The sequence below is a fragment of the Botryllus schlosseri genome, chromosome 2, assembly GCF_051294905.1.
Source record: "Botryllus schlosseri isolate E-star chromosome 2, Bs_hap1, whole genome shotgun sequence".
NCBI lineage: Eukaryota > Metazoa > Chordata > Ascidiacea > Stolidobranchia > Styelidae > Botryllus > Botryllus schlosseri.
The window spans coordinates 19,794,589-19,810,058 of NC_137237.1; the positions used below are offsets into that span (position 1 = coordinate 19,794,589).

At 41.1% G+C, this 15,470-nt stretch overlaps 1 protein-coding gene across 1 annotated transcript; it reads left to right on the plus strand.

The window, feature by feature from the left end:
* The first annotated feature begins 6,904 nt into the window (after positions 1 to 6,904).
* LOC145434059 (uncharacterized) lies at positions 6,905 to 14,698 on the plus strand. Its single transcript, XM_080311342.1, has 8 exons — positions 6,905 to 7,106; positions 7,187 to 7,297; positions 7,766 to 7,955; positions 13,203 to 13,329; positions 13,399 to 13,544; positions 13,606 to 13,755; positions 13,815 to 13,959; positions 14,030 to 14,698. The coding sequence occupies exons 1-8, from the start codon at positions 7,025 to 7,027 to the stop codon at positions 14,597 to 14,599; spliced, it is 1,521 nt and encodes a 506-aa protein (XP_080167468.1). The 5' UTR covers positions 6,905 to 7,024; the 3' UTR covers positions 14,600 to 14,698.
* Positions 14,699 to 15,470: the final 772 nt, after the last annotated feature.

Consider the following 15,470-nt stretch of genomic DNA (forward strand, 5'->3'; position numbering starts at 1 on the left):
TTATACTGGTCAAAGGACGTCTGATTCAGGGATGGGAGACCTCAGTTATGAAGCAGGCTAACACCGTGATAAAATAATGCCAAATTCATAAATATTGAATGTCACGGCATTCAAATATTCCAGTTGGCTATACACTGTGGTCTCAGCCGATTTGCTTACACCTTACAGGGTGCGTTCATACCTAATTTTGAGAACATGATTTCCAATAACAATCCTTAAAATACCAGCAATGTGAGCGCAGTCGGAATCGCGAGGCAGGTCAGAAAGTCATAATTTCTCAAACTTCGGCTCCCATAAATTTGAATCAAAATGCAGGCGGCCCCGCGCTGCCCGTCAATCATATTCGTGTTTTGAGAATAGGCGCGTTCATTTCACGGGAAATTATGACTGTATCGTAGTCTGTGGACTAGTTGCGTTTCTCAAGGTGAATATTGATAGAATTATTATCTGCAGTTTTATGGGGCAAGGTCCAAAGCGGTGTTGTACGACGTGTATTTGCTGTCGAGTATGCCTGCTCATCAGTACATTGCATCAAAATTTAGTTGAGATATATACAAGAGCGAAAGGAATAAGCTGATGTCATTATTACCTCTGTGCCGTACAGCATCATATAAATGTTGAATAGCTAGCATACCTTTGTAGTAGAAAAGATGTGGTCACGAGGTATATTATGGCACACAGAAGAAACTAAATTGCTCGTCGATCTCTGGTCTGAGAAGCAGATACAAGAGAAATTATTAAAACGATGTGTTAGCAATAGGGAAATCTATGGTAGCACATCACAATCACTGCAACTATGGGATCACGATAGATGTCAGGAGAGTCGAGTCATGTCGAGTTTTCCTGACCGTCTACGTCGTCGTTAATTTTGCAACAGTTATTTATATAAAACAACACTTATCAAGCTACCATACATCTGAGTAGCAAACAACTGTTGTTAATTCACTAGATCTCGCATCGCCATCCTTATACTGCTCCCATCTTCTGATGCCCCTTTAATGGCCATTGTACCGCTCAGCCATAACACAACGCAGTCCGTTATCAACGATGGGAACACCTCGGCGAGGTGATCTCATAACAACGATACCTTATAAGAAACATCGTTCAGAATTCACGATAATCCCGATGAAAATCGACTAGTGTGAGTGAAGGCAGAATCGCGAAAATTGCGGACAGGTTTGAACGATAACATTTCTGGGAAAATTCTGAGGCTTTTCGTCCTGAAATGAGCGCAACAATTTCTAAGAAAGATATAACTTAATCGCACTGTTACCTCTGATACGCAGGGCATCTATCACAATTGACAATCCACCACGAAGAGATAAATAAATCAATAAATAAAATGAAAGTCTAAAGCCTGCTTGTCCCATAATAGGTATAGACTTGGCCTAATTTGTACTGATGTTCAAGAAAGAAATAGGCCCGTAAGTATGCTCCACCATCAATTTATACTAACTTATTAACCCTGCATCAGCTTCTCACTATACTCGGACGCTTTCGAATCTTGCATAAAAGCGAATGTATTAGCTTATACTTCGGGTTCGGAATCGTATGCGACCAGATATTGACCTAACGGGAATTCGACTAACATGTTGCAGTTCTAACAGTGATTTGGTGCAGCAAATGCTGTCACTTAGTTGATTTACTGTTGCTGCACATTATACTTGAGAATTATTTAGTTCTTTGACTATTTAAATGAGCTCAGTAATCGGACATTGCAACATGACCAATTGACCATGCCCCGTAGGCCAGGACTTCCAGAACTGGATACCGCGTAGCGAATTTCGGTGGTCACAGAGAGGGTTCTAATTTCACAAGAGGTGATGCATATTATACCAGTGGAATCACAATCCCCGGTTCACGGCAACTTTCCAGTCGGCCGCCACCTATATTGCAATTTCATAATTCAATTGAAAAATACAAGGTGTCTGACATCAATTGATAAATTGAGTTATACTTTCGCCAGTTCCGTAATTGGCGGCATTGTGACGTGACGTCGTAGAATTCTTTGACTACTTTGGTCTTAACCCGATAACGTGTATATACGTCGACAAAAACTAAAAGAAGGATCTTCACACTTCAGTTATTTTGACACGACGGGCTGGTAATGTAAACCATAAATAGATGGACTAATTATGCAATGAGTACCAATGGATTATACAATGGAACTCTAACTGAACGTACAATTTCGAGATTTCATATTTACTTGTAACACAAATCAGTGACAATAATATCCAATGCGACTATACGTGCCAAAATAATTACTGCGTTTTAAACATATGCAAATATTAATATATTCCAGATAATCCTCTGTTACTTGGTTCCCCACAATTGATCCTGAATTTTCAATTCCTTACTGCACAATGTCATACTTGTCATCCTCCAGTAATGGCTTGGAAGACATAATTTGGTGAATGGTTTCAAGAGAGTTTATAGAGAATGTAGCCAATGTAGCTCACTATTGATAAAAGAAACGAGTTATAACGGCAGCAAGCCTATTGTAGAAGATGATAAGACGCGGCAAATGCCACATTATTTTGGAATAAGCGAGCGAGTGCATTGATACAAATGTTTGCTAAAAAGGAAACTTACAAACTGCACTTCCAGATGATGGAAAGGCAATGAACAGTGTTACTGTTTATTCAACGCGTACAATTATTTGATTTGCGGTATGCTGTTGGCGAGTGAGAGACCTAAGTCTTCCCAGTCGGATCATCATCACGGCATTGCGATTCTCATTGCAACAAGCCAGTTGAGCATTTTTTCATTGTACGCTGTTTATCATGGGAGCAGTGACGCTCGCGCAGAAAATCTTAGTAGAATAAAATGGGTCGCGATACCAGCAAAAGAAATTGGAAAGCCCTGCCATATCTTTGAGAAGCTAAGGTGAAATTGTTACACAACAGCATTCGCAGCAGATAGGAGCGGATTAGAAAATTTTATGTCCTAATCCAATCCAAATCCGAAGATACAAATCCTAATCCAAAACCATATCTATTGTTTCAAATCCTAATCCTAATCCTAATCCGATTCAAACTTGGAATTCCACTTGGAAAGCCATGGCCTACATCAGTTGTTCTCAACCTTTCTGTCTTTGCGGACCCCTTTTCGAACGTCACGGGCCCCGCGGAACCCCTCAAGATTTCGTTCAAAATTAGCTGCAACCGTCATCTGTGTTGTGCAAATATTAATTGTACGCTAGTGATAAACAGCCACAAAATGAATTTCCTTGAAAATAACATCACACTATATATGTGGAAATTAGGTTGACTTTTATTATTTCAAAGCGAATTTGCAGCTGTATTTATTGTTCTTCAAAATCCGCGTCTTCCATTTGATATGAGCGAGTGGCGAAAATCCATTTCTACAAAGACAAAGTGGTGGCGAATGCAATATTAACGCGTAACGCTTCCGACGACAATTTGCTTAGACTGACATCTCCAAATCCAAAATGTTTTGCAAACATTTCGAAGTCACCCTGTTTGACCTTGCTATTTCCAACATTTCATTTTTCCACAAACCCCGACAAAACAACTCTATATAGTAATATGTTTGCATCGGCAGGCTATTGGTAATTTGACAATTAAAATGAGTTTGCACAGTCGGATATTTCATCTCAGACGACCATCTTATATGATGTGAGTCCTTGAGTTTTAGCAATTATGAGCGAAACTGCATGGCTCATGTTTTCCTGATTAAAAAATAAATAAAAATTAGGTTATCTATAATTTTACAAATTTAGAGATTTCGCAGACCCCCGGTTGAGAACCACTTCGGCCTACATATCATGCCAATATAATTCTGTAAGAAGAAATGAAGCGCTCCTTGAGTGCCAAATTACATGATGTCCATTGAAAAAAAAATATAATCCTAGTCCAATACAAATCCGTCAAAATTTCACAAATCCGGTTTCCTAAATTCTTATCCTAATCCATGCTCATTGCTCATCTCTGATTCGCAGCAAATATGCCCCGCATATAGGGCTAAGTATTAGGGATGGTGTGAACGTGAGGTTCACGTTCGTGTTCTGTGTGTGAACCTCGGAAATTTAGAGGTTCGCGTTCACAACAGAACCTTGGTAGGTTCTGCACTGTGAACCTTTTTGGTAAATTGTAATTTGCACTTCGTTATAAGATCTCTTTGGTTCAAGTGTATTGCATTTCAACTGCGGGTCACTCTATGCATGGCGCTGGCAGCATAAAAAATCAACACTAAACGAGCATGCACCATGACAACCTTCAAAGTTTTACTTGCTTTTTTGTTACCAAAAATTTCTCGAAATATTTAGCGTTCCGTTTTGAATATTTAGTGACTCTCCGCTGTGAACTTGACCCGCAATCACACAACATCACGAGCGATATACGTAGTCAGCGAATGATGCTTATTCAACCAATCAATGACGTTGATATCGTTTTCTGATGTAAAATATCGAGTGGGCGTACGGGGTCAATCTTGACCAAATATCTTAACTGTATCATTAAAACCAAATCCGTGCGATTAAGGTGCGGGCTACTGCTATATAACTTGTTGTTTATGGTATCGGTAGCGAGTATAGAAACCCGTTTTACACTCTGCTCAACATCAATGTAGCAATACTCAGACTCCGAACACATTGTCCGGTCTGGCTAAGACCATTGAGGCGTAAGCTTATATTTCATGGTAAGTCCTCGTCGAAATTGTTGGCAAAGCGACGGAATGTATTGATTTTATGAGATTATTATATCCTTTGATAACCGCGGTTGATACATTTAGCGACGTTTAAAACGGCAATATGTAGCCTACTACAGCAATGCGACATTATGTGGCCCGAGTCTTCGCTAGGTATCGTGTACAATAATATAGGCTATCACTTCATTGAAAGATAGGGCTGGAATTAGAAATATGACGTCACGAGGTTCACGTTCGTGTTCACACAGAACCTTTCAAAAAGGTTCGCGTTCACACGAACCCGAACCTTTCAGAGGTTCACACCATCCCTACTAAGTATAACAATTGGGTATGGTCGAGGCTGAATTGAGTATTGATTGTAATGATTCGCGTCGAGTGCTGGGAGCCACCGTAATTACACGCCCTTCGCGGCTAAGAATTATTATCATTTCCTTCGCGAGAGCCTGTGACACGGACTAAAGATATATCGAATTCAAAGCTTTCAAAACATGCAGCACTGAGACCTCGCTTGCTGTTCAATGTTCGTGTAATCGAAATGATCGCGCTATGAGTGATGTATAGTTCAAATCGTTTATCATGGAGTATAGCTGGCATTATGTCCTCTGCGCTCTTATAAAAGTAACTTTTCGAGCCGTCCGAACTGTGTGTCGCCATAATGAGTAAAACTAATATACTTAAATCATACTCTATACCAGGGTCAGGAACCTAGGGGTCGGGAACATATGTCTCGCGAGCCATATACAGCTCCTTTGATGGTATGGTATGGATCTTTGGTAAATTTCCATTTTGTACTTCGTACGCATCTTATTCATATAATTTGCTGCAACCTTTTCATAACGGCCCGAGTCAATATTCATATGATTGCATCGACAGGCTCGGAACCACCCCTTTTCAAATCCCCAAAATTTGTGTCGATATTGCACGCAGAATTGCTCATTTATCAGTCCAATGTGATAGTTGTTATCTATAATATGGCAAATACGGTACTTTCAAATTATTTAGCTGTCTACATCGGACAAATCTAATCCGCCTAGTTCGATGCGAAGTTTGTAGACTTGCAAAACAAAGTTCCTGTCGCGGCCACATGCGACTTCACCGTGCCCATTATCGTACGATTTCAAATCTTGGATTGCGCGATGTGTTGATTGATGGGATGGACAATGCAGTTTTGAAATCCAAATTGTCATCCTGATCATCGCCGAAAAATGAACTTCCTTGGAAGTGACATTCTCAATTCAAAATTCAAAATACAAACATCGCCATGTAGGCTTGCAGCTTAACCATACGTTCCCGCGGAACAATTTAAGAATGGAGCAGTAAAGTTAACCAAATTATATCAGCTAAGTTATTTCATGCTAAAATGTCTACCAACCGACTGGATTAGTGCGGGTGCGGGAGTAACAACATCAAATAACGTCACCATTATTCAATTGTGACGTAACAGTTGGTTACCATCGTCGTATGGCTCTTTAGGAATTGCAATTGGAAATATTGGACCAATACGGCTCTTTTGACGAGAAAGGCTCCCGACAAGTAGAGATCGAATCGACTTTTCCCAGTCCAATAGCAACGTGATGTTACATAACATTTGTGTACGACCGTGCATTGTCATTTCAAGCGATAAGTGCTATGGCTGAGTTATGTTTGAACAAGACCCGTAGCAAACTGACGAAAGGATATGATCTATTGACTTTTGTGAGACATTGGACCGAAAAAAACCATCCTCATATATAAAGGTTTCTCTGCTGGCCATCAAGCAGTTATGTAATTTGCCAACAATAGACCAAACGCAAGAGCAAGATAAGTGCCTACTGTCCATGTTTTGTACTGTCTGCCCCTGCAGTCAGGAACAAGCCGACTGGCTGCTAAAGTGATCCCGTCGCTAGGATATACATCGTCGGTTCCAAGAGTATTGGACTATATATAGTATGAATTGTCAAGATAATTAGAATGTACCTACAAAGCGACAGGTTTTGATAATTTTCAGTCTTGTCCAGATAAATTCACTCGAGGCTTAAAAATCGGGCGAAGCTGGTAATATTACAAGCAGTACCGCTTTATAGCTTGTTGCCGTGATATATTGATGAAGCCCCATAATAAGCGACTTATAGTGTTATCGTCAAGGCAGTGTTAGGTGCAGATTTCGACCCATCGTTTTGAGTAGTCGTGCTTAGGGTCATAGAGATGTGAGCTGTGGGCTAAAGTCGATTTGTTAGTTATCGAACGACACTGTGCTTCCACGTGTTTTAAACTCGAACTTCAGTTGGAACTGGATTTTGATACATTTCAACTAACCGTTTCAGGGATTATTTGCTAATATTGGGAATATATTTATAATATTTGCAACTATTATATAATGGCGGTTAGACAAGATGTCGTCGCATTACTGTCTGGACTTACGTTTATTATTTTTTTGCTTGGCATGATGTGGTTGTGGGGTGAGTAGGCTTGAAAGTGGAAGTGACTTTCCGCGTAGAGAGTGTAGAGTGGACTATGTTAATATTTGCTCGTTGTTTAGGAAACCTGGAAGGATGGCAAGCACTGTCTGGTTATACTCACAACGCTTCTGATAACAGTCAAGAACGTCTTATGTCGGAGCCATATGGATGTGATGACGACTCAATACCAGGTCTATTAATCCCATATTGCAGTGACAGAGTACTTTAGCTCCCCCCGTGTGTGAGGCTGTCACAGCAGACCAGTAAAGTAGAAAGTAGTTTTGGGGTGGGTTTTTTCAGCCTTTTGAGTGATATGATCATATGTGCTGGGCGAAATAGCCCCGTGTATCATGGTGGCAGGATATGTATTCGAAAACTGCTCTATTAGTCACTTTTCGTTATCACGAATATAGATCTTGCAATAAAAACTTTTGATTTACTATACTAAATGTAAGCGACACCTCGATCCAATTTACTTTTCAAAACTGCTTACTTATTACTTTTCAAGACTATCATTTTAGAAGAAGTAGTTTTAGAACGACTTGTAAATCGCTACTTACACTTGTATTAGGTAAACATTTACGGCTCACTTCCACTTCTACTCAAGTAGTAATACTGACTACTTCACAATCTTTGATATCCTATACCATTTTGACCAGGACGTAGCGGGGCGGGTTGTACTTCTACTTGGTATTACTGGAAGCTAGCACCGAACGAGGCGACTGCTACCACGCGGGCAGTGGTTTGGCTCTTGTATTCACTCCATCAGATTTTCATATGGGGACTTATATATCGTGCACAACTTACTGTAACTCAACAGCGAGATGCCGGAAATAACGATCCATACAGGTCGGTATGTAAGTGAACGTTCGTTATCAGTCTTGTTGTGTTGTTGTTGTTGTTGCCGCCACCTTGTGTTAACGATCTGTCGATGACAGAGGGCGGCCGCGGCATATTCTATAACTTCCTGTTCTGATGACCGGGACACTGACTTAAAAAGAAAAAAATGTATAAACAATGTCGCTAGTCACTAGAGCTGTTGTCTATATTCTACTGTCACCAGGAGTACATTCATCATCGACGAATTTCGATGGGTTGGTTTTATAGGGAGTAAGTTCAAGAAACAAAAGAAGTGAACAGTAACCAATATTCACGTACATCCCGAAAATTCATAAAAATAGTTGTAACCTCTCGCGAAGCCCATTTTCAACTCCATCCGCATTACACCCGCAACATCCTTCAGTCTCATGACTCATCCATCCACTCACTCGCTAACTCGATTACGCGTATTTCCGCACACGATCACTGACTCACTTACTCACAACGAACCGCGAATGTGGGAGGCATATACCTAGAGCAGGGGTCGGGAACCTTTTTCGATCGAAGAGCCATATTGGCCCGATATTTTCAATTGTAACTCCCAGAGAGCCATACATGTCAATCAACCGTTACGTAACAATTGAAAATCCGTGACTTATGGGTAGCACTATAGTCTATGGCAGTGGTTCCCAACCGGGGGGGATTTTGAAATTTTTAGGGGGGAATCTTGCCTAATTTTTTTAGGGTAAATCTGGCTTGGGCATTGTATCGGAAGATACACTGGGTTCACAAGATTTTTAGATTTTTATGGTATACAACTGTTAAGTAGAAATTGGTTCTTTAGAATTGTATGTTTCTTTGGCGGATTTCAAGCTAGGTGTATATGTTTAAATGCCTTCCGTATATATTACACCCGATTTGGTGGTCTTTCAGGTATAGATTGTGGTCATGAGGTGGTGTTTCAGGTATATAGGCTGCGGCGGTGTGGTGAGAACGCATGGTCGCTCATGAGATGACCTTTCAGGTATATAGGCTGTAATCCTTTGCACAGCAGTGGTAAATCATACAACGAATGTGTTTTTCGAATGGAATTGTTGTTAAGCGTCAAGTATATATGTTGATTAAAGCCTACAATAAAACATCTCAATCGTAATCCAATTAAAACCACGAATCTATTTCCATCTTCTCACAAACTGCCGCCGTACAGAAATAATAAATTTTCTTTCTCCAACACCAAATTATACTTGTCACCAATCGTTTTCATGGAACACGAGACTCAAGCAACTTATTTACTTGCTGCGACATGAATTCCGATTTTGTTTTGCAAATAGTTTCTAATTATTTTTAATAGTATTAACACTAATCACGTGACTGTTTTCGATACTTAATACATATACAACACGATGTCGGCGATGCCTATACCTGAAATCACCACCACACCCATAAGAATCCACGTAATCCACGGTCATCACCACAGCCTATACCAGAAAAGGTCATCTCATGAGCGTTGTTACCACACCGCCGCAACCTATACCTGAAACACCACCTCATGACAACAACGTATACCTGAAAGACCACCTCACCGCCACAGTCTATACCTGAAACACCACCTCATGACAACAACGTATACCTGAAAGACCACCTCACCGCCACAGTCTATACCTGAAACACCACCTCATGACCACAGCCTATACCTGAAACACCACCTCATCACCTCCGGTTTCCAGAAAATGGCGCACCACCTCACCGCCGCACCCATAAGAGCCAACGCAGGCTATACCTCAAACACCACCTCATGACCACAGCCTATTCCTGAAACACCACCTCATCGCCCCGAGTTTTCAGAAAATAGCACACCACCTCACCGCCGCACCCATAAGAGGTCATGTTAGTGTTCCACCGATTACATATACTATACTCACGGTGTACGTTGAGCCGCCAATACAGCAGTACATTCACACTGCAGCGTGTGATAGGTCAGTGGCGTGCGATTAGGGGAGGGCAAGCTGGGGGGGCAAGTTGTTGCACATGTCGTCAGGGATGAATGAAGTAAAATTGTGAAACCGTCAATAATTATTGGTATTTTCTATCGATGTTTTTTTTTCTAAATTTTGAACATTTCTATTCCCAAAATCACGGAATTTTTATATTTATTGTTCGAAAATGAAGCGCGAAAGGAGAGGCAAGGCACAGATGAGGTACAGACAGGCCAAACATCACCTGCGATAGCGCAACTCATCGTAGATGGTCTAGTATGTATAATCACTAACATTAATCCAATGTAATTGTCACGCTGATTCCGAAATTCTACATATCGATCGACTTCTAAAGTATTCGGCGTAATATAACGTTGCGCTACACACCTACATTTTACGGCGGTGCTCGAAAGCTACTTACTAAACAAGAACATGGATAGCTATGGCGGTGTTTTGAATGTGAATTTGTAATTGTGAATGTCACTTCCAAGGCAGTTAAATTCGCGAGGTAGATCAGAAAGACAATGTGTATTTGAAAACTGCATTGTCTTACAAGCGTCGCCATGTCTGCTATTCTCTTTGATCAATCAAGGTATCGTACAATCCCAGATTTCAAGGCGCGCGATGGCGGGTAGATCGAATTCGCGAGCGGTGTTAGTCGCTGGCGTCGACAGTAACTTAAATTTGGGGGTTTTGAAAGGGGGGTACGAGCCCCCAACCCTGGATACTCCACTGCTATGACCATTCACAGACATGTTTATGCTGCCTCGACAATAATTATTCTGTCCGTCATGAAAATTGACTAACAAGTTGTTGCAATATTGCTAAATTGAGTACAAAATTAAAAATTATACCATAAAGAGCCATATATGGCTCGCGAGCCATAGGTTCCCGACCACTGACCTAGAGTATTGATAGAACATGGAAAAAGAATTTTTGAAAAATATATCGGTCGTCTGCAATGGAATAATCTTAAAGGACAGTGCGAACGCGTTGCAAGAGCAGGGTGATAGGAATGTGTCAATTAATAAATGATGCGTCTGCAAAAGATGAATTTCACATCTTCAATCGGGAGAAATATTGGGTTAAAATGGGAAGATAGTAGCGAAAATCACTAAAATACGCATGTTCGGACTTTGCACCGGAATATTTTGGACTCAATTTATTCAATAACCGAAAAATATTTGCTGGCTTCACGCTCTTCACCTTTCGGTATTCACGTGATTGTTATGCGCAGTTGGATATTAAACTTTAGTGATAAGTCACGCCTTCCGCGTTATCAATTATTAACAAGATATTTGGCTTTGCAACACAACTGATAGAAAGTATATGTCCGGACATCAAGTCTGGGGTATGTTTGGAGTATGTTGGTACTGTTTTGCGACCCGGACATCATGTTTGGGGCATTGGCGTAGCCAGGAGGGAACCAGAGGGGACTTTTCGTAAATTAATATAAGTTAGAGTATGTTTTAGCAGATGTACTCAACTTGTAATTTTTCTTCGCGCTTCGCGCGATATATAGTTTTTTGATTGCTGAGTACTCGTCTCTCGATAAATCAAAATAAAAAATGGGCTTGATGTACAGAATTGAATCTCTGCATCCGTGTGTGCTGCCTGCCGTTGCGGAACTATTAAGAACCAACTTATCAGCGCCAAAAAGACAATTAAGTCAGATAGGTTTAGCTAACACTAATTGCGATCCCAGAAAGATCGCCGGCGATAGAACCTTGGTCGAAGACCGCGCGGGATGGCCCTGTCTATGCAGCCTGACAACCACCCCCTCCCCATTTGGGGGCGAACTCGAATGGGGGAAAAATTATTTCGTAAATAAACATAAATTCATGGAGTATTTTGGGTTTAACCATTAAACCTAAAATTATTCTTCGAGCTCCGCGAAGTACGTCATCCCCCCAGATAAATAATTCAGGTTAATATAGAAATAGGCATTTTGACACCTCATGTTAAATTGTCAGTTGTTCATATACGTGCCTAAATGGTCGCTACCGAATAGTCCTGTCTTTGCAATCTCAGAAAATGACACACCCCGTGATGAAATGTCAACTTGGAATCGTGTGTGTCTCACGAAAGACGTTCTTCTTTTTGTTCAGTCTAGTACATTTGTGCTATTACAATATCTTTAAATCATATAGAAGCTGGGAGGTCACGAAATAGGAACATGCAATACATCGATTAGTAACAACGCCCGCCCCCTCGTAGATGGATAATTACTTATTTGTATATCATTAACGTGCCCTAAACTTACGAAGATACCACCTCTCTTAGCGCTACCATTAAAACTGATCACTTGAGAAATTATATGATGTGCAATTACCAAGCCACCAGGAGTTCGGTCAATCGCCCTATGGCGTGCCCAAAACCAGTGCAAGTACAAATTGGCCAAATTCAACCATAAAACTTTTAAAAATTCTCGCGATCAGCGCGGAAGTGGCGGTACACTGGTCAGCCTGGACATCATGTTTGGGGTGTGTTTAGAGTGTGTTGGTACTGAGTTGCAACCCGGACATCATGTCTGGGGTATGTTTGGCGTGTGTTGGTACTGCATTGAAATCCGGACATCATGTCTGGGGTATGCTCGGAGTGGGTTGGTACTGTGTTGCAACCCGGACATCATGTTTGGGGTGTGTTGGTACTGTGTTGCAACCATAGGATATCATGTCTGGGGTATATGTTTGGACTGTGTTGGTGCTACGTTGTCACACTTGAAGACACCCCATAGTTACCCTGGACAAGATATCCTATGTTCGGTATGCTCCTTATTGCCAAAATTAAGGCACCCTTTCAGAAAGTAGGAGTATTGAGCCATCTGCGAGTTGTGCCTGATCCGTGGTCCACCGTTTACATTGTGGTTTTTGTAATAGTCCGCTCGGTCCGCAGTTCTGATTGGTCCGCCGTTTGGTATTGCTCGTTCTGCCTGTTCCACGAGCCGCCCGCTCCGCCGTTTAGATTTGAGCTATTTCGTTATGGTCAGCTCGATCTGCAGTTCCGCTCGGTCCGCCGTTTAGTATTGCAAGTTCCGCCTGTTCCGCGATCCACTCGTTCCGCCGTTTAGACTTGAGCTATTTTGTTATGGTCCGCTCGGTCCGCTCCGCAGTTCCGCTAGGTCCGCTGTTTAGTATTACATGTTCTGCTGTTCCGCGATCCGCCGTTTAGAGTTGCCCGATCCCACCCCGATTCCTAACTTTCTTCTCAAGACTCTGATTCCGACTCAACAATTATGGTATAAACTGCCCCAATACAGCAACGTAACAAAAATAGTGAGATCTACATCTTCACAATTCAGCACGGAATTGAGATGGTTCAACTGGGGAATGCTGTTCGTCAATGGATTATTCCACGTGCTACATCTTGTCCAAACCCACACAACGTATGACGCTACTGCACAAGACGTCGCCATGTCTAGCTCTCAGGTTACTTTCGCTCTGCTCACTACTTGTAGTATAGAGTTCGAACTATGGCATTGACAGGACTATTTTTAGGCATCTGTCATCATGATGATATGCTTCATTCTACTAATCGAGTATAGAAACCGGGGCTTGGTGTTGATGTGGCCAAATCAAGAATCTACAGGAACAATCACAAACAAACTGCGACTGAATCCCGGGCCTCTCCAGCTGGTTAGAAAGTATGGCAGGACTATATGCATGTAGATCATCGCACTGTTATTATAACTTTTCCACAATTAGATATCACGGGTATGCATTCGCCTGGGCGTGCATCTATACCTTCTGGTACCATCCGATGGAAAATACTTGGGGTCATACACTTGGATTTTTTCATACCGCGATCGTGCTACTACAAGGCAGTCTCGCTTTTACAGAAATACATCTGAACAGGTAGTATATGATATTCTGATATGTATTCTGTATTCTGATGTATCTATGACATTTTGAAGATATTGGCGTCTGCTGAATGAGTGTTGGGTGTTCTTTCACGCGACCACAATCGCTATTCAAACGGGAAACCCAGAATTGCCAAGCAGAAGCGATTTATGGCCGATATTCACTTTTGGATTCGGATTTATGCTTGCTTTCACTCAGGTACACAACGTAGCAATATAGTGCCACTATTTTGGTATGCTGTTTATCCATCATCTTATTTCAATCGCAGATATTTAATCTTCCATTCTGGAAAAAGATTTCCGCTTGGTTCCGGGTATTACCACCGATCCTGTTTCTGTCCAGCGTGATAGCACTATGTGCAACAATAGTTGCGGGCAGAGATGGTGCCAGCGGGTTTTCAAGGATGCTGGACATGATCTTCATACCATCTCAAATCTACCTACAAGCGATTCTGTCGTGGTTCTTTCTGTACATATTCATACGAATCCAATCATGCTTGAAGCCCGAAAACATGAGTGATGATTCTGGCAAAAGTTCGAAAACTTATGTGCACTCCTCCCCAATTAAACAAACTTTATATTTATGCGGTTCTATGGTAATTTATGCGTTAATGATACTTGGATCGTTCCTCTTCGAGAAAGCTGATTTGACTTACAATTTAACAAACGCTATGATTCTTTTTACCGCTATATTTTCACTTGGTGCTTGTATCGGCATGATGTTCCTGGAACAACTAATAGGACAAGCAAAACCTATTTGCAAGAATAGGAGTAATAAAGTAGAAGATTCATTTAGTGAAGAGTTTGACAACAAAGCATTTGAAGGAGAGAAATTATAGGCAATACTTCTTCGCTTTTCGTTCACGTGCATTTATTCTATGCTTTTGTTGTACATTTATATGATGCTATAAATACAAATACTTTATTTGAAGCTTAAATATCTGGTATGTTGATTATCTGGACAGAAAACGTATTCAGGCACTGTTAGGGATCCATTTACCGATAATATTAATATCATTATCGTCAACTATACCAAATGCCACGAATCCCAGCAGCTGGTAACCTGATTACATCGACCGACTCTAATTAATTATATTATTGAATTATATTGAATAATTTGAAAATATATTGAAGTCCGCGGATCAGAAGCCCGTCAGTCCAATGTTTTCAGAAGGCTTATATCCGGATTATGCAATCAGATCCAGATCCAACTTTTCAGCAACATTTTGACGTTACATAACGGACCCTGGGTCGAAAATTATGTTCGTAAATTATTGTAACCCAATAAGTGACACCTATAAAAACATAGCTGGCTCAGGACTTTTGGTTTGATGCCAGCACCATTACTTCCCCCTGTGGCCTTGCAATAACTCAATGCCGAGTCAACACACAAAGAGACTCAAGTCGAATCGAAATATTAACCATATCTAAAAACGACTTGAGACAAGCAGACTCATCCAAGAATGGCGACTCGAGTCATTACAACCGTGGCCTGCTGGACTGCATAGACATGGTGTCCAATGGAAATATGAAATTCGTCAAACCGGGAAAACCAATTAGTAAAATTAATGATTGTGATGTTGAGGCTAATACTGGTTACGTAACAATCGGAAGATTTACGCAAGTACGGCTAGCCGACTATACAGGGTAATGAGGGTATTGAGATGGCGAGTATAGGAGCCTATGTATAGATATACCTACAACACTTAG